Genomic DNA, 24,384 nt, shown 5'->3' with positions numbered 1-24,384 from the left:
ACTATACGACTTGATATCACTTCATGCATTTCAGGCTACTACCAGTTGATCGAACAGAAAAAGATGGAGAGTCGTCAAGGAACGCGCGTAATGAACGACACATCCATAAAAGAGCTGCCCGGAGCCATCTTAGGCATCCTCGGCAACCGCACATTCTTGTCTCTCGCCTTGGCCGGAACTGCGGACTGTGAGTATCAAGCCCTCACGAATGAGTGACCCGGAGTTTGTTAACCCATTTATTCACCGAGGGACCTTCACGGTCGTAACACTGCACGAGCTTCTATTTCTTTCAGCGTTCTTTTAGCGGCGTGGAAATATGACGATGAGCCTTGAAGTGCTGCGTTCGTTAAACACCCCATGCGACAAATGCGCTTTCGGAGTTGAATTTCACTGGTAAAGCACTATTTTATTTTTTATTCAATTAGTGCTTGTAGGCTATTTCAGTCACTCCGTGTCTATCTGTATAGCCTCTTTACAGCACTCTTCAAAGTAATAAAATTACTGACAAATGTCTTCGTTGCTGGGTGGGTTAGAACCAGCTCCACAAGGGTTCCTCAGGCCCAGCATTCAGGCACTCTGACACAGCGCCACAAAACTCATGGGCAGCAAGTGATTAATTCTCAGTGTTAGCACGCACAGACCCTCCACCGTTGCAATCTCTGAGGCCACGGACACTTGAGGGGGACGTTGCGCGGGGGCCGATAGATGGTGCAGCATACCCAGAGGGGAAGCCCTATAGGGAGGAGCCCGCCTGCAGGGCACGGCTCATACATGACGCGTTTCGGCGGGAGTAATACGTTGTGTCGTTCAGTGTTTCAATGCTATTCGCATTAACGTCGACAGTCATCGTGAGATAGGTTCCGCCGGAATTTTTTAGAGCAAATCTTTCTTGGCTAACCCTCCCCGTCTTTGACGACCGCGTCCTGCCGATTTGTTCAGCACGGGACAGCACAAATGTTTCGAATCACTCTATGTGTCCATCTGTACTACACCTACAGTCATGTCGCTGACCGGCTGTATTATTTACGGAATGGCACAATGAAACCACAAAAGACGCATGCTATTACATTGCACGCACCGCCAAATACCAGCTCCATGGGAAATTTGAGTGCCAACGAGCCAGTGGTCTCGCCGAGATATTCATGTGTAACTGGTCGTCCTATTAAGTGCTGTGAATAATAAACCGAAGCTTTATTTATACACTGTACCGAGTTCGCTTGGCTGTGGTTGCCAGGCGCCTCTCGAGCACAGCGAACGTAGCGCATACGAGAAAAACTCAAGCATTAATGCATCAATCAGGCCAAGCAACGCGCTTCTGTGTAAGTGTTTACGGACGATCTTGGGATATAAATCCCAGTGGTGGTGAGATGAAACCATCCAGGATAGGCAGACCTTCAAAGAAACAATAACTCAAGTAGAACGCCAGTGATCTGCAGCAAACAACGTCGTCATAGATAAGCGTTAGTAAAGTCAAGAACATCCGCGCAAACGCTTCGAAAGCTTCGTGTTCTCGCGGTTCCCAGAGAGGCATCGGATCTGTGCAATTTTTATATTGCTAACTTTCGCCCCGCCGCATTCGCTCTGTAGGAAAGGCAACGTAAAGCCACCGCAGAAGACGCAGCCAAAGTGATGTGACTAGACACTACCGCTTGCCTACTACGTGACAAGGGCCTACATTTTCCTTTATATCTGTTATGACTAGGCTTTAAGACTCTCACGCGACGCTCCCTCGTTTTTTTTTTTTTCATTCCTCCATTATTAGATTTAACATCACATGGCAGGTCCTCTCGTTAAGCTCTTATACTCAATTGTCGCATCATCTGTTGGCATTTGAAGTGCACTATATATTCATTTTTCGTTGTCAGTGACGATGCAGCAGTAAATCGCTCACAAAATATCAATCTTCTCGAAAAAATGGTGGCACAAAATGATTACATGACTGACATTGTTCTGTACCACGAGAATATATTAACCTAAAATTTATGATCCGTTGTCCACGGGGGTCGACATAGCATCTGACGACGATAAGTATCCCCATTGTCCTTGTTTGAGTGTTCAGACATATCTCGCATCAAGGCCATCAATTTTATTTCGTCTAGAAGAGAGAAAACCGCATTGATCGGCCTGACTGCAGATTTTCTTCACTGCCGTTTTTTTTTCTTTCAGACATGCTTACGAATGCTGTGACGCAGACTTCAACGAAGTTCTTTGAGTCTCAGTTCGCTATCAGTTCGTCGAAAGCTTCGGCTGTCTTGGGTGAGTGCTTTTCGGTTTCCTTGAGTAAAATATATTAGCTCGCCATATTTTACGAAGGCAGAAAACAAAAGATGCCGCGTGAATTTCTGTCACATTCTCACGTACTCGTAAATGCATCTTTCTTTCTAGTTCGTATATTATTTTCTTTATAGATCGCAGCTTTTAGGCCCCGTTCCCGCGTTGAGCATCGGCATCTTCCAACCTCGGCGTAACCGAGCGAACGAGCACCGCAAATGGTGAAAGAGCGAACCCGGAGCGCAGCGGTGGATGAAAAAGGCGATAGCGAAGAGAGCGCGAGGAGGAAAGCGGAGGAGGACGGTGCAACGGAAGCATGAGTAGGAAAGTGGAGGAGGCGAGTATAGCGAAAGGGTGAGGAGGAGAGCGAGGTGCCGCGCGAGACGTGCTAGACGGCGGCGACGAGGCACGTGGTGAGTGCACCCACCGATACTATATAGGGAAACAAAGCGCTGGCGTGGACTTCGAAACCACTGCGCGCGCTACTTCGCCTGCGCCATCACCAGCTAGGGAATGCGCTCCGCGCGAGCCAAGCGTTCCCATGTTCACGCTGTCTTTTTGAACAATGAGCGATGCAACCGGTTGAATTGCTTCGTCTGCCACTGCTGCTAAAGGAGCTGCCCGAGCAGAGGCTCAGTGCCGCCGGAGAGAGGACCCTGTCGTTCAGAATTCAAATATTTCGCCCAATATATCGCAAATTCAAATCACCTAATATATCTGCGCTCTAAATTCGCATTACGGAGTACCGTAATCGTAGGTGATTTTTAAAATTTTTTTATCTATGTATTTGTAGCCGAATCACTTCAGATCAAACCACTCCCGATCTGTGCATCTCTGCTTTCCATGGTGCTTCTCGCTGTTTTTTTCCTAAAGTGAGAAACCTACGACTGGCCTGTTAGCTATAGGCACTTAGGTATCTATTTGGGCCTGTTGGTATGCCATAAGTATGCACAGAGCTGCGCATAAAGGACCCGGACGCAAGAACGAACGATGGGACACACAAGGCGCAAACTTGCAACAATTTTATTTCAGAAACGTGACCCTTTTATGCACTTCCTACGACGCAGCGCATGTCCCGAGAAATGTCTTTACACATGTGTCCATCCATTCAAAAAAGCGGTCTCGCTTTCTGACAGTGCCATTGACGTCTCACTGGTGCACCTATCTCCAAATTTATGAATATTATGTGCGTCTATTATTATGCGAGTTATTTCACTTTTGCTTCTTGCTATTATTGTGCACTGATCGAACCTTGGTTTGCATCTGCAATCTCTGCAGTGAATGGCTAACCAGCCACCTGTCTTATTTTTAACATTATTCACATGATCACGCAGCATGTCATTAATGAGCCGACCTGATTTTCCTACGTAATAGCGTTTGCATTACAGTAGTTTAGTAGACTATGCCTTCATTGCACGCTGCATAGATGGTGCGATGTTGCGTGTTGCATATTTTTTCCCTGTTTTGTGTGTCCGTCATTCTGCATAACTTTGCCAGTTTATCGGGAGCAGAGAACACGTTTATGTCAACACTTTGGACTACCTTCTTTGAGTTATGAGATACCCTGCGAATATACTGCATTACCGTAATCGTTCCTTTTTCTTTGTTAGCCGGACGTACAACATTACTAGTAGCCGAGAAGCTTTTCGGCTACAGAAATTAACGTCTGTCTCGGGTAACCTGCCTAAGAGAGACGAGTGCGAGAGGCGAATTGTTGTAAGTTTGCGCCTTGTGCGTCCCATCGCTCTTTCTTGTGTCCATTTGCTTTATTCGAAACTCTGTACATACTTAAAGCTACAAGCAGCTCAAACGATATCTTAATATTATTGCCTCCCAATGAGCCTTAAGAGCTGCACGTCCCGCGTTCTTTACTTCGCTTCATGTATTGTTCACTATGCATTCGGTAGTATTACTAGCACTGTTGGCATGTGATCAAGTTGTCAGTACTAAGAAAGCCTCGCCATTCCTGTCAAAGGTGCTATTGCCATCGCGGGCGGATGTGGTGGTACTTTCCTGGGCGGATACTTGGTGACGCGCTTAAACATGTCCTGCGAAGCCATCATAAGGATGTGCCTCATCGTCAGCATAGTGCCTTGGATCTGCATCTTCATGTTTCGAAGCTACTGCCCGGACCCAACCTTTGCCGTGAACATCCCCGCAATGCTGAAGTAAGCATTCACACGGTAGCGTGGGTTTCTTCAGCGATTTGTTATTGTATTCTTGTGGCAAGCAGCCCCAAAGAAAACCTAATACGAAACAAAAGGAAGATGGACACAGCGCACAGTGAAGTTGCGCTGAACAGTAAGTGCAATGTAAGAATTACACTACCTGGGCGATCTAGCAAACATAAGCTTATAATCTGGCTCGTGTTGAACAAAGCACTACGGGAAATTGGCTTCTCCGCCTTAAGTGGTAACCGACCATTTTAGTCTAGCGCATACCCTGATTGTATAAGATATGGGTGTTTCTGTGTAATAAATTCAACTGCAACATGTCCGCACTCTTTCTGTCCCTTCTTCTTTCCGCTTATTTTTGATGCGCCAGAGCCACAGTTCAAGCATGAACCAGCTAGCCCAACGTCGCATTCTGTTGATATATCAAAGGCAGCTTCACAGCTTTGAGACGCAAGAGCACTTTTGCGAAAAAATCAACCAGTCTATCACTGACACGAACATCTCATGAACGAACCCTTCCAAAGTGATGCTAGAGCGATTTATTAGGTCGGTCTATAAATTGATTGCTTACATTCCTGCGACGGGGGGCGATTAGGTCAATCTTACCGTTCATTATGATAAATATTTCTTTCCTTTTCCTTTTTTATACTGAACAGGACGCCTTTTTTTTTTTAATCGTCAGTGGTGTTCTTGTCTAGTCGTAATCTCACTCGCTTTATGCTCGCCCAACGGTGAGCCGTAAGTCAAACCCGTCAATCAGGGCTGCCTAGTAAGGACCTCGCAGTTGTGATTTTTTGATAGTTAGGTTTCAGTATTCTGGATGAAAGTGGTTGAAACTTATTACGCTCCCCATATTAGTAGCGTCATCACTTCTAAATCTTTTACAACCACTTGTGTGCTACACGGATGACGGGCTTCAAGTCTTTTGTTGCGATTAATCGTCTTTCTCCGTTCTAAGGGTAACTTGTCGAATTTTTATAGTTGTCCAATGACTACCACGAGTCATCTTATAATGTATGCCTGTGTGGTAAAAGCGATGTCAAGAAAACTACCTAAAGTATAGTATATTCTCTAGATATCAGGAAGCTTTGAACGCACTTTCGAAAAAATGGTGTACGCCTGCGCTTAAAAGGGCCCTGAAGCTCTTTTCTAGCTAATCCTAGAATAGGCTGTCTATTAACGTACGTGGTCCCACGAATCTCATGCCACCAAAATGTTACGAATCCGTATGCTGTAAGTGGAGCTATCGCACCCGAACCCAGCTTTCTCTCTCTTTCCGTCTCCGCTAGCGCGCGGGAAGCTACATAGCGGAGAAGCCGAGAAGGCAAAGCCTACGCCAAGAAGTTGAGTGTCGCGGCGGCGAATAGGGCTCTTCGCGGCACCACGTGACGGCCGCGGTTGGCTACCCTACGCAGCACGCCGCTGCCACCTGCGAGGCCACGCGCAGGAGCCGAAGTGAAAAGGTCTTTTTGAGGCCGCATACATAAATATTTCTCATTTATTTAGCTCAAAATTGGCAATTAGATATTACTGAGAATGTTCTCGCGATCACAAAATCATCCAGTAGCGCTGGCCGGCCAACGGCTTTCGATGACGACAATGTGGATGCGAGAGCAAGCGACAGTTCACTGCATTGAACCCGGGATCGTGAATTCCCAGCTGCATGTGGTGTAATAATATTTGGCTCGCATCTTCATAAGATCCTCGTTAGCATATCGGCAATTTTTTTACTACGTTCAAGAAGTGTTTCAGAAGCCATTTAAGAGTCCTGCTGCACTCGCTAGAAGCCAGCGTGGTGCTACATGTAACGCAAATGAAAAGCAAGGCGGTGAGACCTTGTGTATGAAACCATCGAAGCCGCTTTAGGGAAGTATTTAATAAATTAGGGCATCGATAGGAAGCTATAACCTGGTAGAAGACACGCGAAGTGAAGAGGCTATTCCCAGCCCTTAGATGTACATCTTGCTACAGATTTCCGTAGATCTGAGAGAATTTTGACTGACTGACCTTTCGTTTGCGCAGCGACTCCTATCCTTTCGGGTTTCCATGCAACAAGCATTGCAAATGCCTGTCCAGCGTGTACAACCCAGTCTGTTCTGTGGATGGAATCGTGTTTTTCTCTCCCTGCTTGGCGGGATGCGAAACACGCCTGGCAACGGGAAAAGCAAGGGTAAGGATCAATCAATCAATCAATCAATCAATCAATCAATCAATCAATCAATCAATCAATCAATCAATCAATCAACTAAACATGCAATGAATTAAACAATTAATCAATAAATTAATTAATTAATCAGTCAGTCCGCCAATCGACCAATCAATCAGTCGCCAATCGATCAATCAATTTCCAAAAAAAAAGCGCTCAATGCAATAGCCAGTCCGTATAAGCACAAGTCCTTGTGTGCGTGGATGTGCAGTACATAGCCAACAATGTACTATCGGCGTCAAATGAAATTTGAACAGCGGAGCGCGTGGACCAAGCATCAGTGAAGATATAGTGCGCGCCGTCCAGTCATCACCATTGACAGGCGCGCACACCCGGTTTGGCCGCACTGCGCGATCCCCCTCTAGTGAGATAATGTCGCTTCTGTTCTGGTTCTCACATTTGAAAGGGAGAAAATGAAAAATAAAAAAGAAGCTAGAATATTGCTGTTTACGGCGAGTCTTATCGCACAGATCGCCGAAACAAGCGCTGTCGGCGCGAGCAGCGGTGCGCGTTGTGCAGTTTGCACCGTCATCGCAAGGTAGATTCGCCCGCGCGGTTTGCAGCTTGCGCACCACATTCGTTCTTTCGATCGGCAAACTTGCGCTGCGCGGTATCGCTGGCAGCCGCGACGGCGGCCGGCATGCCGAGCGCGTTTGGCCGTTTGACATGGTTTCCCTCCCAAACCTCGCGCAGTGCGGCCAAACCGGATGTGCGCGCATGTCAATGGTGATGACTGGACGGCGCGCACTATATCTTCACTTATGCTTGGTCCACGCGCTCCGCTGTTCAACTTTCATTTGACGCCGATAGTACGTATGTGCTCATTATGTTAGCACTAAATAATCTACAAAATAAAATAAAATGAAATACTCAATATTTATTAATACAAAAAGCAATACATTAATACAACATTACATATATTCATTAAGCATCCACGCAATAACCACTTGCGAATGCTTGGACTTGGAGAATTACAAGGTCAAAGAAAAGGGGGCGTTCGTGTTTATGCATTAGCAGTTATTTGACAAACGAAGTAAATGCTTCTTAATCCTATCAAAAGATAACATAGGGACTATTTTCATTTTATACACGACTTCTTTTGCCATAATTGGAATGAATGTTAGGTATAAGAATATTTTTCCATCAACCGTACAATTCTCTCATTGGCATTCGGGACGTTCATTAACTTAAAAACATAGTTTTTTTTTTTACGATATGTTAACTATAAATTGCTTATAAACAGGAAGCATAGCGTTCTGTAAAGCAGCACCAGAAGCTGTGCTCGCATTCACGAGACTCAAGGCTTTCAGCTAGAATTCGAAAAAGAAAAACCGAAAAATACGCGCCGCATTCGTCGGGAAAAAGCTCGTTTTTTAACAAAGGAAATGGATGTTGGCGTTGCCATACAAGAAAAGCGAGGAGACAACATATCACAGTTTCGCCATAAGGGCGAAGCAATGAATGCGATAGCAGCGTGCTAGAATAATATGCGAAATAATACTCGCAGCAGCTGTAGTGGCAGTATGCATTGAAGTAAACGTAAGCTGACTAACTAAAAACGAGCTGTTCTGCTAGATATCCTGTGTTTGGATCCTGCGATCGGAAAATTTCATGTATGTTTATTGAAGCCAACCTCTTTCTTAGCGGCTTTACCATCACTTCTCGGCATCGTGTAGGCTCCAACCATTTTCATGGGCCGATACCGGAGGTAGTGCATAGCCTCGCCAATAAAATTACATAATTTTCATGTTTCAGGTGTGTTATTGTTTCGCACTTTAAGACGGAGAAGGTTTAAGATAAAAAGCATGCGCTGTAGGTGTTTTGTTTCATGACATTTGTTTGTCAACTGCCGTTCTCAAAGTCTAGAGGAATAATTTTGCGAAGAATGGTAAGACGCGGTATGAGCAACTTTGGTGATAGTAGGATGCGGCAATGTAACTTGCATATACAGCACGTCATAGAGCATGAAGTGACACCATAGTATACATATACCTAAATATACCTATATACCTAATAAACCTCACGGCGGCGACAGCGGCAAGAATTGGCTTCCAGTGTGCGTATAGTTGCTGTCGCAATAAAAAGAAAACGGAAAGCATAACCCCTGTGAAACGCGTGATATCGATGTTTTGTCACTTGGGACTGCATGCTGCTGCGAACGAAGCTGAAGTACATTTTAGTGGCGACAAACTTTCTAACGGACCGTTCAGGGGCACATGGGGGAAGGTATTTGTGATTCTGAGGACAACATATAAACATGTCAATTCAGTGCACATTTTGGAATCATTCTGAATCGAAGCTTTCGTGAGGCGATATAGTAAAAATGGTCACCTTATGCAACTTGATCTGCTGCACAGAGACTACATTCCTGCTCGGCAAATAAACAAGACGCGGTATACCTTCCTACTGCCAAATGAAAAGCTTGTGTGTCTACCTGTGTCGAGCGCGTAGTTACCAACTAAAGTACAGCATACCCGCACGTCCTAGCATGTTTCGGCACGCGTGTGCGTGAATATGGACAGTGCTGTGCCCGGCGATGAAGTACACCCGGCCACAAAACTTTACGGACCACAGGATCTCAGAAAACGTTTAATTCCGGAGCAGCCTGTAGCAGTAGCCAGTAAAACTGTATATATATACGACACTGTTGTTACCATATTCTAGTCGAGGCTCGAAATGCAAATGCCAGGCCGCGTTGCGAGGCTGCAGATATATTCAGCTTTTTGTCAGATTTCATGGTCCGTAATATTTTGTGACGCAGTGTACATAGGGAAAAGAAATGGGCATAGGCAGGACATGTAATAAGGAGGGAAGATAACCGATGGTCATTAAGGGTTACGGACTGCATTCCAAGGGAAGGGAAGCGCAGCAGGGGGCGGCAGAAAGTTAGGTGGGTGGATGAGATTAAGAAGTTTGCAGGGACAACATGGCCACAATTAGTACATAACCGGGGTAGTTGGAGAAGTATTGGAGAGGCCTTTGCCCCGCAGTGGGCGTAGCCCGGCTGATGATGATGATGATGTACATAGGGTGTCCCAGCCAACGTTCGCGAAGCTGTTCAACGAAAAGAGAGAGAGAGAACTTCATGTAGTCGCCTGCAGAACGACACCATGACTAAATGGCGCCGTGACGCGGGCCCTGACGTCTTCTCAGCGGGTGGTCTCTACTCAACTCCAGCGCGTGTTACTCCCGCGGTCAGTCGCCCTGAGAAAATATTTGAAAAAGACTGTGCAAGATGCAATTTTAGGACCCGTGGTATTGGTCGTCAGTTCAAACACAATAGCTCTGCACCGTGTACCTTGCACCATATTTCTTTTCTTTAATCTTTTTTTTTTCGCTGGACACCCTGGCTAACACTAGCTGGGACACACGGTAGGCCTCTGTACATTGGGACTATTTCTAAAGTTACGCATATTTGCGTCCCATCGTCCATTTTTTTTTCATTGCACTTATTGCGATCTCAACGCGGGATGATGTAGACATCCTTCTGCGCTGCTTTCCTTACCGTACAACGCTTCTTGCAGACGCAGGAGCGCTGGAGCGTGTGCCGACGCGAATCTGAGGCGTACTTGAGCGGTTAGATTTTACGATACTTATTTCGCAATCCCACCAAAAAATCTATAGACATCTTTAGCTACATGAACTCCAGCAAGTACCACAATGTCTACCATCTTCCAGTACGCACCGTCGGGTTACTCCATGTAGTAATAGCCAGCGGGAAAGCACTTCCGAGATAAACAGCTTGACGAAGCCACATGTCCCCATAAGTAGCAGCCTCACAGCTTGATGCCATATAAACATAACCAGTACCAAGCGTGCAGAACATATTAACAACGCTGTGGCATAACAAATCACCTTCACTTTACAAAGAAAACATCCTGGATTAACAGCAGCGAAAAAGGCCACTAACGAATTTGTTTTGTAGCAACCACAGTCACATGCAGTGCTGAAAAGAAAAAGAAAGAAAACAAAGAACAAAAATCACCGCCCAAGCACTCCGCACAGATGGCTAACCAGCGAAGCTGAAACGTGCGGTCCCGGTGTTTATCATTCCATTTATCCTGACGGTTCATCCAATGACGGCTTGGTCGGCTTGGTAGGCTGCCAAATCCTTGGTATGCAGTGGCTGCTTGCGCTCGGCTGCAGGAGCCTGTCCTCGTACACGGGCTGCAACGTCGCCACGGCGTAGACGAGCTCGTTCCCGGTTCTGCTCGCGGCGTTGCTTATCGAAAGCTGCGTGCTTTGCAAGAGTACGTACGACACATTGCCCACGGATTCCGGAGCCGGAGAAAACTTCTACACATGCATTCAGCTGCGAAGGAGAGCAACGACATCACTACTGCCGCAACTAATCCAACACCACCTAGATAGTGCAAGGACTTTTCACTCCGACGTCATGTTACCCAGCCCGACTGCCATAGAATCTAGTGGGAATGCTCCCGAGTAAGCAACAGGGATTTTGACGTCACCGCTTTCATCACGCCAGCCTTGACAGTGGAAATGGCGGGACAGGTAGCGGGACGTCATGGATCGGAATAAACAGGCATTGTGCTATGTAGGTGGTGTTGGCTAATCGCGGCTCTCTTTCTCTCTCTCTCTCTCTTTTTTTTTGCACATGCGCATGGGGTTGTGCCAGAGCAGTTTTCGACGCATACATTCGACCGACAGACGAAATTTTGAATCCGTTCGCCACTTACAGCTTGGCTGTGAAAACGATAACACAGAATAAGATGGTTTCAAATGAGTGCGTAATCCTGGTCACGACATAATGGACATTGCCACTCGGACGACAACAGTCCGCATTTTGCTCCGGTCTTGCGTGGCTGCCCGGAGTGCCCTACGTTTGCCTTCCTTGGCCCCGGAGTGACCCGCATCGTGTGCTCGCTTTTTTTCCCGCCAGGTGTACACCAACTGCAGCTGCATCACGCAGAGCGTTCCGGAGATGCTGCCCAACAGCACCGTCATCAACGTGCAAGCGCGCCGCAAGAAGTGCAACACGGGCTGCACTCTCCTTCCCTACTTCACGGTCGGACTGCTGCTCGCGCTCTTTTCCAACTTCCTCAACTTGGCGCCGCTCGCCTCCGCTTTGCTCAGGTAGTGGCCGGTTGATTCTTGTATTACCATCCGCTAGAGACTGAAAACAATTGCTCCATTCGCCCGCACACGAAGCGCTTGAAGGCTGTAACAAGGTTTAGCGCTGCAGTCGCGTTCCTTGCACCACCTTCTAACAATGCGCGGAGGCCAACATGGCGCAACGCACCACGCGAGACAATTGCTGCAGTGCTTCAGTCTACATATGGCAGCAGGGACAGTGCCCTGGCAGCTGCCAGGCGGAAAACGGTTGTTGGCATTCGTCGGCGTACGATGAAAGGATTGAATAGATTAGCTTGACGTTCACTTGGGGACAATGTGCTTGGGGACAACTTTCTGTGGCAGTGAAAAAGGAAAAACTATGGGTGCGGACGTCCTACAAGCGTGTTAGTGCGCCAAGAATTCCGGCAGCGTTTCACAGCGGTTCTTTGGAACGCATACTGACTAGGCGTAGATTTCACTTGCGACGGTTTTTTCTTTTGCCCATACGGTAGTAGAGAAATAGATTTTGCTGTTGTAAATGAAATGTTTGTTTTCTCCTCCCCAGATTAAACTAACGCGAATGCTAATGTTGGACTTTTTATACAGGAACGCTCTTGCGCAAGCTTTGCCACTATAGTTTCTCCTTCATTACCAGAGAATATTCTTCGTGGCTGTATCCGCTCCGCTCATACCGGTGTGGTGTGACCACGGCTGCTCAGCGAGAACACCTAACGCGTGTGCGCGCAACGCTCATGCCAGCAACGGAAGCCGTAACGTTGCCCGACAACTCCGGCAGAGCCGATTGAGCGGGCCGTGGCCATGCGTCCAGTTGGCTTCGTCGTTTTTGCATCCAAACGCAATGCAACGTCTGTCTCTAGGGGTGGTTATACTCCGGCTGCAACTGCGCACGTGGCGGCTGCGCACGGTCGCGCGGCCGTATCTTGAGAGCAATCTGCGTTTGGGGCAGAGTCTTGGTAGGTCGGCGGCTCGTATCTCAGTGCGGGATGTCTGTTCTCGGTTCTCACTTTGCGTTGAATCGATAGACAGCGCCAGCATCACTTCGCTCATTGCTGCTGCCACGTTTCCTCACGACAGCGTTTTGACAACGAATGCCCGCGGTCATCCAGTGTGATTTGTTCACGTTTGAAGTGCGTGCTGACACCATGCTTGTTAATTTATTTAGCAAGCGAATGTGTACAAGTTGATTCGGCCTATAAAAGTACTATTCTTACTTCGTTTGTATGCCTGCTAATTTGCTATACCAATCGATGCTTCGCCTTTCTGACTAAACAGCGACTTCTTTCTTGAATATTTTGTTCTTACTTTACGTCATCGTGCGTTGAGGATCGACAATGGGGACATTTTTTTTAGCACGAAGAAGGGACGGATATATCGCGCGACGAATGTATCTATAGTCGCTTCCACGTAATACAGAAAAGAAGCCTACAACCACACCCCCCCCCCCCAACCCCGCCCCGCTAGAAAAATGGGTAAAAAGAATATTTTTTTTACTGGGCCTTTTTTCCCTGGGCAATGAAATGTGAAAGAAACCGGTGCTTTTTGAAATAAGAACATTTTCTTTTTCCGATATTGTAAACAAATCTGTTTGTGCTGGTAAATACCTCGGGGATCACCAACAAACCTTCTCCGTCCAGTGACGTGGTCTTTTACGAACGAAAGAATACCTTCTCGCAATCTTGAGCTTCTTACTGTATATTAACGTGGTGGCCTGTTCAGTGTAATTTGCTTCTAAGGTTATTTTATTCCCACTAAGAACGACAGCCAATTTGGTGAGTGCGATGTCCAAACATTGCCTTATTTTCCAGTGACCGCTCAGACTACTGAACAAAAAAATTGACTCGTCATCCCGACCCTGCGAAAGTGAATGGACAGCGAAGCTGTTGGAAAACCATTCAAATTCCGTCGATGGAGATATGAAATGTTTTATCGTTCTGCCTAGTCCTAGCTTGAAACCGTTGTATAGCCTTACGATTTTGCACTCTTCGATGCTTATCGTATTCGCGCTGCTCTCTAGGAGTCTTAACTTTTCGTGGTCTTCCCACAGCGATCTTGCAATCAACTGAATGAGCTGCTAGGCAGGTCTCCCTTTTATATATGAAGTTTGGTGACGTCACTCACTGATTTGTATGCTGCTGTTGCCCTTTCTCTCCGGAGCAGCTTACACAACCGTAATCTTTAGTGGGAGACACGCGGGAACAAGGAACGCGCCGCACATTGTCCACAGGCACCTTATCATCCATAATGCGGCTTTGACGCTTGTTTTGTGCTTTTGTTAATTCGAATGAACACTGGGCGGTGTGTTGTATGCCCGATTCCGAAGGAGGTGTGCACTTTTTTTTTTTTTTCTGACGGACACGAAAAATTTTGACCAACTAGAGGCTAACAGCGTCGCTGTAAAATTTTGTCACAGATGAGCACGATACGCTGCACGCCAGGGTAATAGCGAAGGTCGGCGCTGAATGTGAATAAGTAAGCGTCAAATGCCGTACGCCTGAGGCACACAGCTCTGAGATCGCGATGCAAGGAAACTATGATGGAATAACGTAACCTCCTTCAAAAAGAAACTTGCCTTCATGTCACGAAGCTTTTGAAGCACAATTACGAAAACAGGAGGATTGGAGCATGAAATTAAAACAAGACAAGCACTTCTCTCAAACAAGTTGCCAGGCTAGTTGGTGTATGCCTCACTACCAGAATCGTGGCGCAGCGAAACAAGACTGACGATTGAAGCAGGATGGCCATACGAACAATTCGGTCTGCACCTGCCTACGTTGTTTCTGTCGTGCCTCTTCTATTCCTGGGACAAAATTCTGGCCATTAAGCACTTCCCTCCCAATCCACGATGAGCTGTTGCCTATAGGCCTCCAATTCGGTGGCTGTGGCAGCGTTTAGATGAATGCGACAGAAGCGTATCTCATTTATTAGCACATAGGGCTAATTTAACACTTGTGCGACGGTGTTTACATGTGGTGCAACCTCCTCCGTCCGAAACAAGCCAGAACCTTTTTCCGGCAACTAGCGTTCCGCCTGTGACTGGAAAGCACACGGCTGCACCCGTCTCACCATACCTCGCTCCTTCAATGCGATATACCAGCGTTTACATCCGCCCGCAGCTGTGTAGCTTAGTGGCTATACGGAGTGATCACATCTAAGTTTTATAGAATTTTTTAAAAATCACCTGTTGCAGATAGCACAATTCTAGTCCTTGAGCTGGATTGTTCAGAGAGACGGGCATTAGTTGCACGAAAAGTCAGAACGCCTATTCAACGAATTAACAAAAATTTACTAGTTAGCTGCTTAATTTACGGCACACATCTGAATTTACTAATTGTAGCCAGTGAGTTTGTCAGGCGTATCCACTCAGAATCGATTTACAGAGTAACACCAGTTTGGAGATATGCGCCATCAAACTCGCCGTAAAAATACACTGTTGTTCCACTTATAATTTTACCAAACGCTGTTTTATGCATAGAACCCCAATAGTAACTGGAAGGCCCATGTGTTTTGTTCCACATTTTGGGAAATAATACGCCCAAACTGATGTCATCCTGGAAATTCATTTCAAGTTGTACTTCTTGCAAGTTCACCGGCTACAATTGTAAATTGCAGCATGTGCCCTGAAGTAGCTACTTAAGGTAATTGACGAATCTTTACTAATTATATGAATACGCGTTTGGATTTATCGTGCTAGTAACGTCCGCATCATCGAATAATCGAGGTCGAAGACACAAATTATTCAATTTGCCACAGGCGATTATTAAAAATTCCATAAAACTTAAGAGTTCTGTATAGCATTGTGCTCCCAAGCGCGAGGTTGATGGTTCGGTCGCGGCGGCCGCATTTTTGAAGGTTGCGAAATGTAAAGACCCTCGTAGACATCGATGTAGGTGCTCGTTAACGAACCTCAGGTTGTCAAACTTAATCCAGAGTCCTCCCCGCTACCCTATAATGCGTGCTTCGTAATCATATTGTGGTTTTGGCACGTAAAACCCAAGAATTTGTTATTATTTTCTGTAGAGTTTCCACAACTTTAAAATTATCTGTAAATACTGGCCAATGTCACTGCTGAGTGCACGTCGTTTAACAAAGGCTTCAATATTATTTGCGTATAGCTCTACTGCCACATCACTTCAACACGTGTTGTTCTCAATGCGCCCAAATTCCCCGAAAAGAACGATAACGTGTCCTTTCTTTTTCTTTCTTTTTTACGTCAATATCTCCGGTAGTTTCGCATTCCTACATGTTGCGGCAGGCGTCGTGACTCTCACAGTTCGCTCTCACTCCGCAGGGTGGTCACTCCTAAGGAGCGCTCGTTGGCGTTGGCCGTGAAGTGGATCATCGTCCGCCTCTTTGGTGAGCACACGATGTCGAAGCAGTGTATCACGACGGTCCCTGTTCCTATTGGCCTCGAGCTCCACCACTGGAAAAGCTGGCGCCACCGTCGGCGTGACGTGCTAGGAGGGATCACGTGGACATAGCGGCCGCGTCGGCTGCTTCGGGCGCGCCTAAGCGAGCTGAAAACGAGAGTTTAAATTCCCTCGTACGCTGGGGTCCTCATTTAGTGGCGAGATTTTCCCGCTTCGAGTGTCTCCTTTACAACGCTTGAAAGCACTACAATAGGTAGTGGCTGCCTTTGAAGGCGCACAACATGGTAGGCTACTGCTCGGTGCCGCAATGCCGGACGCACGCGACGGAGCACGGTGTCAGCCTTATTCACACGTAGCCGCAGGACAAGAGGCTGTGTGAAGCTTGGCTCGCGAAACATAAAACCGGCAAACAGTCATCGGCTACAACTCAGGTATGCAGCAAGCACAGACGCGAGGAAGATTTCTGCTACGGCGCCGGGTCTGCGATGTTCGGAAAACGCGCGCTGAGACGCTCGCCCGAGTCCGCTGCCCGACTAATGTGATGACGGTTTGGTCTATGAACTTGTCGATGCTATAGATACTGGCAAGTTCAGTGGAGTGGAAAGGCAGCGGTAAGAAGCACATTTAAAAAAAGCATGGCATATGGTCATGTTTGTGTTATGAATTAATGCACTGGATTACAAAAAAGGAGCAGCGGGGAATTGCACGCTGAGAACACCGATAACCATACAGTGCGACGCAACTCGAGAAAGAGTATTGAAAGGTCAAAGAATTTAGTAGAAAAAAAAGATTGAATCGTCGCGACGGCACATCACAGTCCCCGTAGGCGTCGAAGTCTCTACAATCAAATTATTTTTGAACAGCTCTGATAGCGCCCACGCAACAATGGTTGCTTGTATACTGTCAAATGCTCATATTCTGCGGCCTAAAGCTCATGGCACCGTGCGAAAACGCGCGCGCGGAGAAAGCGAAACAGTGCGCGGACATGCATGCAGACGCGCAGACGGTCGCTGCGAATCTGCGCGATCGCTGCATTGAGGCTTCATTCTATTACGCTCCATTTAGTTATACAAACACTATAAGAACATATTTCACATAGTTTGCTCTCAGCGTTTACCTACCTTTCACGCAAGAAGCCGGTTCGGGAGACTCCATCGCGGCGACTGCGCGCAGTGGCGTTCACTGTACGTATTCGGTAAAGAGATAGCGTCTGTAAACGATTGTGTGCTTTCACTTTGCCCAAGATTATTATTTAGACAGTAAGAAACTTCTCTCGTTTCGAAAGTACTTACAGAAATGTCCGGGAGAGCTCGCGCGTGGTGTTTTCAGTGAGCGCTGACAGCGAAACCTATGAGGAGCGCGCCGCGTGATCCCTCATACTACGCCAGCGAGGCGCTTCCGATAGATGGCGACTCCGTAACTCCTCGCCGCCAATAGGCCAGCTTTTTCATAGCCTCGTAGCGCCAGTGTCAGCCGCGCCACTACTCTCGAAACCAAGTGCTGCCTTCTGGTGAGGACTGCGGCAGACGGGACAAAGTGGCTACACTTGCGATGCGTGTTCACAGATTGTGGCGTTTTTAGGCGTGTTCTTGCCGCATCTGTTGAGCTCTTCGCTTTAGGAGTGTTCTTAACGCATCTTCCGTTCGGGACGTACGAAGGTTATTCGTCCGAGCGGCCCTGGGTCGTCGTTGGCTGCACCAACAACCAGCGAACGAGGAAGCTGCTCATGCAAGAGCCCTGCTGTCGTCGTTCGCGCAGACGAGGAGTTCGTGTTTTTGAGGAGTGCGGACAGGTTCCTGCGGCACCTGTGAAACGATACTATATAGGATAATGGCTTTAAAGAGCAAAATACTTCGTTGCCAGCAAGCTTGCTCCGCTGGTTATTCGTTTTGCTGTGAACTACGCGATAGTGTGTGTCTTGCCATCCCGCGCCGCGGGCCTGCGATAAAGGCGTAACAGCCGTTTAAGACCTTTCGGCGGTCTGCGTATTGTGTCTGCTCCGTACACTTTCCAAACGGGAAGCCCACAGATGCCAACTTGTACCCAAAACTGCGTTTTGGATACAAAATAAAGGCAAGCAGAAAGCTTTCAGGTGCGCGTGTCGACTTAGTAACTTGCGCTGGGATTGCTCCGTTACGGTAAATAAACAATACTACACGGAATTTCACGGTTTTGTCTCCTGTTTTTTTCGTGCACATGAATGAGCCGCATTCAAGTACTCGTGACCGCGAAAAGAGAAAGCAGCATATGACTAGCGTGCACAGACACACGGTTGCGCACGCGTCAATTCCTCGTTTGACCATTTTCTTTTCTTTTTTTTTTCGTGCAATCTGTGGGTTATCGAACTGCTATAATTATTGCTCATACTCAGCCCCACGAGAAGCATGTTGAGCATTCTTAACAGAGCTGGTGCTCGATTCAGCGATGTCGCACATGGATACGCAAATTATTGCGTGTTCTCCATTGACTTCCAGGGAGAAAATAATGAAGCGCCCGTAGCTGGCAGCGCACGCGATACAACATGTAATGCTTCGATCTCGCGCACACTGCACTTTCCCACTAATTGGTTATGTTGCCGAGTGTGTCCGCTGTCACTGAAATGCTGCTCATACTTGCTTCACGTCGAATTCTTACGTAAGCACGCAGGGGCAAGCGCTTTCCTTGCGACTGCGCGCAGCTTGCCAAACAGAAATAACTTTATTGTGCTCATATCGATCGTGGTTTGCTAAAATCACGTGGCGATCAGGATGACAAAGCAGGGTACAATTGCAGGCCAATGTGTGACGGTAGAGCGCGGCACAAATGTCATACTCGTCTTTAAAAAAACAATGTGTAACGTAACGTACTAAATGTGGTCTAGTATTTTAGAACGATACCTCTGCTACTCCCGGTACAAACCCATAACACGCCTCGTTCCGCCAGGCTGATTTTCACTCTCAGCCATGGTGAAACTGGGACTTAGCCTGCCACTACCGGCAGCTGCTGCGGACGCCGCGTGGGCGCCCATATCGTGAGTGCGATCTGCGATGCGGGCAAAGTGCGCGGTCGCGCGAACTTCATCTTCAAAGCGATCGGCGGTGTGTACAAAGTGCGCCGAGTGCTGGTATGCAGAGTGCTTTCGGCGCTTAATTCGCGTACGTTGAAGCGCGGCGCAGGATGAATTCGCTCGCTACTGCTGCCGTACCGAGCAGCGTCTTTCTATTGTCTTGTGGTGCAATTGTAGATGCGGTAGTTGCTGACTGCGCCGAACAGTGTCTGTGTACTTTCCCAAAGCAAGCGAAACCGTGCTATAGCCCGACAAATTTGGTTTAACCGCATTCGACCACGGCAATTTTTTTCATACAGTGTCTCAAGCCCTAAAGAACGTCTCTAGTTAGGCGGATCTGGCACAAAAAAGTTTGGCCAACTGCACGACGTTGCTACTGCAGGGAAGCAGACGAGGCTGCAGTTGCGTTGAAGCAGAAGATGCCAGGGGGTAACCTAGGCCGCCAAAAATAATTCGCCACCCTTTCGCGACGTCGTTTCTCCTATCCCGAGCGTTACTTTCAAAGTCGTAGCAACTAATAAACGGTACGGAAACGGGACCTGGCGGCCGAGCAAACGAAGGCACATGAATTTGTATATAAGTGGTCCTAGTTAATCTCCGAGGTTTTAAAATATTCGGAGCCCTGTAGAAGCACGCGATCAAATGCATGATGTTGGCTATTGCATGGAGCATGTCACACACTTTCTTTTTGCATTCGCTTTAATTGCACATTTAGTCAAAATTATTAACCAACTTCGCAAGTATTAAATTTGGGACATAACTTCGAATGGAAACAGTTGGGGAGCGTTCTAGGACAAGTTCGATTCAGCAGCTTCTAGCTTTCTGCTTGTAACGTAATCATTTTTGACATCCTAAAGGAAGCCCGCGAAATATGAAAAAGAAAGCATGTGACATCCTCACTTGAGCACCGTGACTGAAGTGCTCTCAAACGAGCCGCGTATGATCGAAGAGTGCATTTAGGCTGGCACCAGTATAAATGCACCGTTGGTTCATATGCGGTAAAAAATATGTAAACGAAACATAGAAGTACCCATTTAATTTGTTTAGCACATGCCACCCACTACCCTACACAGCACTTGGCGTTAATTATGTTACAATACAGGCGAGTCTTTCGCATTGTGCAGGATATTCATCTGGAAATAGTCACTCGTAATATTAAATATTAGCGCGAATGTCGATGATTCTAGAGCGATATGCAGGAAGGCCTTAGTAGGGCGAAACTTGGGATAGTCGGACGTCTGATGTCGTTCTCGGATGAATGAGCTGATAATATCAAGACATCAAGTCCGATTCCTGCAGTACCTGAATCCACAGTGCCTGAATTCACAGTAGTAGACAGGATAGGACCTATGTACGTGACACAAGAAAGTATAGTTTGGCAGAGGCACAATAATGATTAGTGGATGACACCAACAGCACTGAACTCTTCCAGTGCATCTTCCAATTTTCCTTGTAACGCAGGCGCAACGACACACAGAAGGTGCATGACGCACACTATGTCCATGTAGATATGCCTGCTCTACAACAAATTACAAGATGACCTACCGATAAGTACTTGCCGCCACTGTCATCGTCTTCCAGGGGATTTTCAATACAGCTTACCCCGTGTTCGCTTATGCATACAGGATGCTTCACAGTTTCACAGTGTTCTAGCATGTTGAGGGCGGATGCATGTCAGCTCGTCAACTCTGAGTAGTGCGGCGGAAGCTATGCATCGTGTCAGCAACCAAGAAAGATAACCCGTAGGGTACCCTTATTATTCTCCTCTGATCGCCATCCGCACGACGACGACTTCATGGAACGTTAACGGAACTATTAGCAGATAACAATGCGTGAGCCCTCTTCTTTCCTCTGAAACGCTCAGCCGGCTCTCGTTTACTGATGGGCCTACGCGTTCCGTACCCTTTTTTTTTTTTTTGCACTTCACGGCGTTGCTGACGTGAACTGCAGTTACGTGAACTAGCACCAAACTTGGTAATTTGCCTAACTCGGTCCTGACAGCATAGCATCTCTGGGTCTTTATTCACAGATATTTTCATTTGATTGCCAGTTTGTCATTGGTGCTTCAGTGTTGGCTAAGCGTTCCCACAGGCCGCTTTCTACAACTCTCACTTAACTTGGAATGGAAAGATCCCGAACGGTTCAGCGGCGTACAATAAGGAAGATCTTTCTGCCTCTCGGACACAAGCATCCCGTTTTGGTGGTAGGTTAGCTGGTCAGAGTCGTCTGGTCAGTCTTGAATGCGTCTTTGTGGTGGCAAGATTGGGTACAGAGTTTAGGGGACCAACCCAAACCCGCCTATCATTAACCATACGTCAATCAACTTGCCACGCAGCGTCCATTCCGGGGCCCTTGCTGTTCGGCCACGTAATCGACCGTAGCTGCCTGGTCTGGCAGAAGACGTGCGGCAGAAGCGGCTCTTGTCTCTACTACAACAACAAGCTGCTGGCACACAACCTCTTCAACGTGTTCATCCTGCTGAAGACGCTCTCGATCCTCCTGTACGCGCTCTCGTTGATCAAGTACCGCGAAAACTTTGGCTCAGGCCGACGCGGCTGGCGAGCGGCTTGACGGAGAGCCTGTTGACGCTGCATTCCCATTGTTAAATTCCGCCAAAACCGAATAAACACCTGGGTGAGTAAGCGTGCCTGCGTTGCGTTTCATGTGCCGGGGAAAGGGCTCACAATAGCTCTTGCTCGGTATCCGAACAAGACCAAGGGTTCACAGGAAGACATAGATTTGAAGTGATTAGTGGTGTTCGAACAAGATATGTCACTGAAGCCAATGCTTTGACAAAGGGACTTGTCTTTCCCTTAGAAGCGTGGCAGATTGCGGTGTTTGACGAATTTTCATGGGGCTTGGGCAACACCACAAATGCAGGACGCAGGGCCAAGTAACACGTGACGAGGACAAGCGGGAGCAATGTTTGTCCGCGTCCCGGTGTTACTTTGTCCTGTGGCCTGCAATTGTGGTGTTAGCAAAACTTCACAGTCCGTCCCTTTGTCCAAACGTTGACTCCAGGCTGAGGCTACTCACCTTCGGGCACTGCTGATTATTTTCATCCGGATGCTTCATGTCATTGTCCAATAGCCTTTCATGAATGTTCATACTATTACTTTTGGCTGGCGCATGCCTGTTCTTAAGAACCCGTTCTTGCGTGCAAACTGCTTTGTAAATATAATTGCAAAGGCAATTTATCATCCACAAACAGTCCTTAGGAAAGAAAAAGTCGGCGAATTTGTAGTTGGGGATTCCACTCGAGATATTTTAGGAATGCTCGCCCCGGTCCCTGTACGGTGCGCGGGACGGGCTCGCCGATAATTGGGCGTTCACACGTGAGTCGAACCATAGGTCTAGGTGCATGTTCTCAACTTTTGTGTATGTGACTTTCTCTATGTGTGCCCATGGCTACTACGCAATTACGCAAACACCACATTAGAAGGTCGACTCAGAAGCTTTACTGAGAAAAGGTCCGACCTGACAGCGTTTGCAAAAACTCGATCCTGACGGCACGAGATCAGCGTCAAGAGAATTCAGCAGTGCCCAGGGACAGAGCGCCCTCTTCTTATTTGCTGCCTGCAAAGCACAGGCCCGACCCAATCGCAGCTCAGCAAAAAGAAAAGAGAAATAAACCTGTGTAAAAGGGTTGCAATGATTCAGTCAGTACTCGGTGCAGACGGGATGGGTAGCGTTTCATAGTTGGTGGCGGTAACGGCCAAGACTCCAATTCAGCATGCCTTTGTCGCGTAACGTAACTTCTGTTGGTACAAGGCCGCTATTGTATTAAATTATTTCTAGAATATGGCAGAAGTGAGCGTGCAACATTGTCTAAATGTGCGTACGCATTTGTCAAGTTGAGAGCTTGGGTGACGTGAAAGCTTGAGCGTTCATGGTCGGATAAGAATACCGCACACGCACAAAAAAAGAAAGAAAAGGTGCGGGCACACAGAGCGCTCATTCTTGCTTGTATCTTTCAGATCGCACATACTCATGTCACAAGCTTGCTTATGCTAAAATAAAAAGCACCATGCAGAAAATATTTTTTTCTATGTTGTTTTTTGCAGGTCGAACGTGCCGCCTCCCCAGTTCGCTCCTTTCCAGTCACGCACCATAATAAAGAACGCACATACCTCCCGTTTTGTGTTTGACTAATGGTATCTTCGACTGGTCGCCTGTATGCCCCGAAGCAGAGTCGGGTAGATCGGTTGTTTCCCGAGCGCAAAGGTAGGGGACAAGCGCGCAAGCCGAACGTGCGACTCGCTCTCGGAGGAGGAAATTGCTGATGCGAAGCCACGTGACTACTGCCAACGTCCGATGCTTCGCCTATCCAAAGCTCCCGGCGCTGCCGGAAAAACCGGCGCACGTGCCGACGGGACGAACGTTCGTCGAGACGCCAGCATGCAGTGGCCTAGGTTGCCAAGGTTACGGTGGGCCGTCGCCAACAGCAGCGACGCGGCGCTGCGATGACGTTTCAGTCTCGATGACTGCTCCGACGACAGGGCTCGGAGCGCCTCAGAGCGCTCCAAGACAGAGGAGATCAATCGAGAAGAACCAGCCGAACGCAGGGCGCGCACCCTCTTTCAACTAGCCGAAGACAACGCCGCTCGCGAGAGCGCTCCAGAGTGCTCAGAAACGACCAGCCGAAGATAGCATAAGAGATGCTGTTTCTTTTTCATACTCCTGATTTTATCGAATTGTAGCACAACTACTCACACCCTATGTCAACAACAACATCGAACACTGAAGTAACTGCTCATCGTGAGAATAATTAGTTTATCATGATAATGGGGCTCAGCAATTTCCATGGCCGCCCTTTGCCCTCTGTTCAGTCTTGTGTAATATATTTGCTGGTATTTAACATCATATTAGATTGCACACAGTTGCTCCGACAATGTCGACAGCTACCGTTGCTATAAGCTTCTTCGGGCACATGTTCACCACGTTTATTTGTTCCGGTAAAAATACAGTGCAACAAATAAGAACGCGAACAGTCCTGAGATCGTTCGCAGCGTATTTCTAGGCTTTAGCGGCCCAAACCTATCTTCTCAACTTGGTTTTATTGTGCTTGGTTGTATTCTATACAGCGTGACGTTGATGGTTGAGCGAAGCCACACGTAGTACATGCATCGTTTGGTGTTCCTCATGCACATTGATCTGTAGGTCTGAAAATAATCTCGGTGATCATGACTCCATAGAATCTGTCCTCTGTACAACGTGCAATTTCAT

General features: G+C 47.4%; 1 protein-coding gene across 1 annotated transcript; it reads left to right on the top strand.

Moving 5' to 3' along the window:
* The first annotated feature begins 4,265 nt into the window (after positions 1-4,265).
* LOC142577729 (solute carrier organic anion transporter family member 4A1-like) lies at positions 4,266-21,756 on the top strand. Its single transcript, XM_075687183.1, has 5 exons — positions 4,266-4,439; positions 6,468-6,615; positions 11,552-11,745; positions 16,034-16,098; positions 21,494-21,756. Exons 1-5 carry the CDS (start codon positions 4,315-4,317, stop codon positions 21,727-21,729), a joined length of 768 nt encoding a protein of 255 aa, XP_075543298.1. The 5' UTR covers positions 4,266-4,314; the 3' UTR covers positions 21,730-21,756.
* Positions 21,757-24,384: the final 2,628 nt, after the last annotated feature.

The sequence above is a fragment of the Dermacentor variabilis genome, chromosome 4, assembly GCF_050947875.1.
Source record: "Dermacentor variabilis isolate Ectoservices chromosome 4, ASM5094787v1, whole genome shotgun sequence".
Lineage (NCBI taxonomy): Eukaryota > Metazoa > Arthropoda > Arachnida > Ixodida > Ixodidae > Dermacentor > Dermacentor variabilis.
Note: the sequence above shows the minus strand (reverse complement) of the source record. Positions and strands in the feature narration are given on the sequence as shown.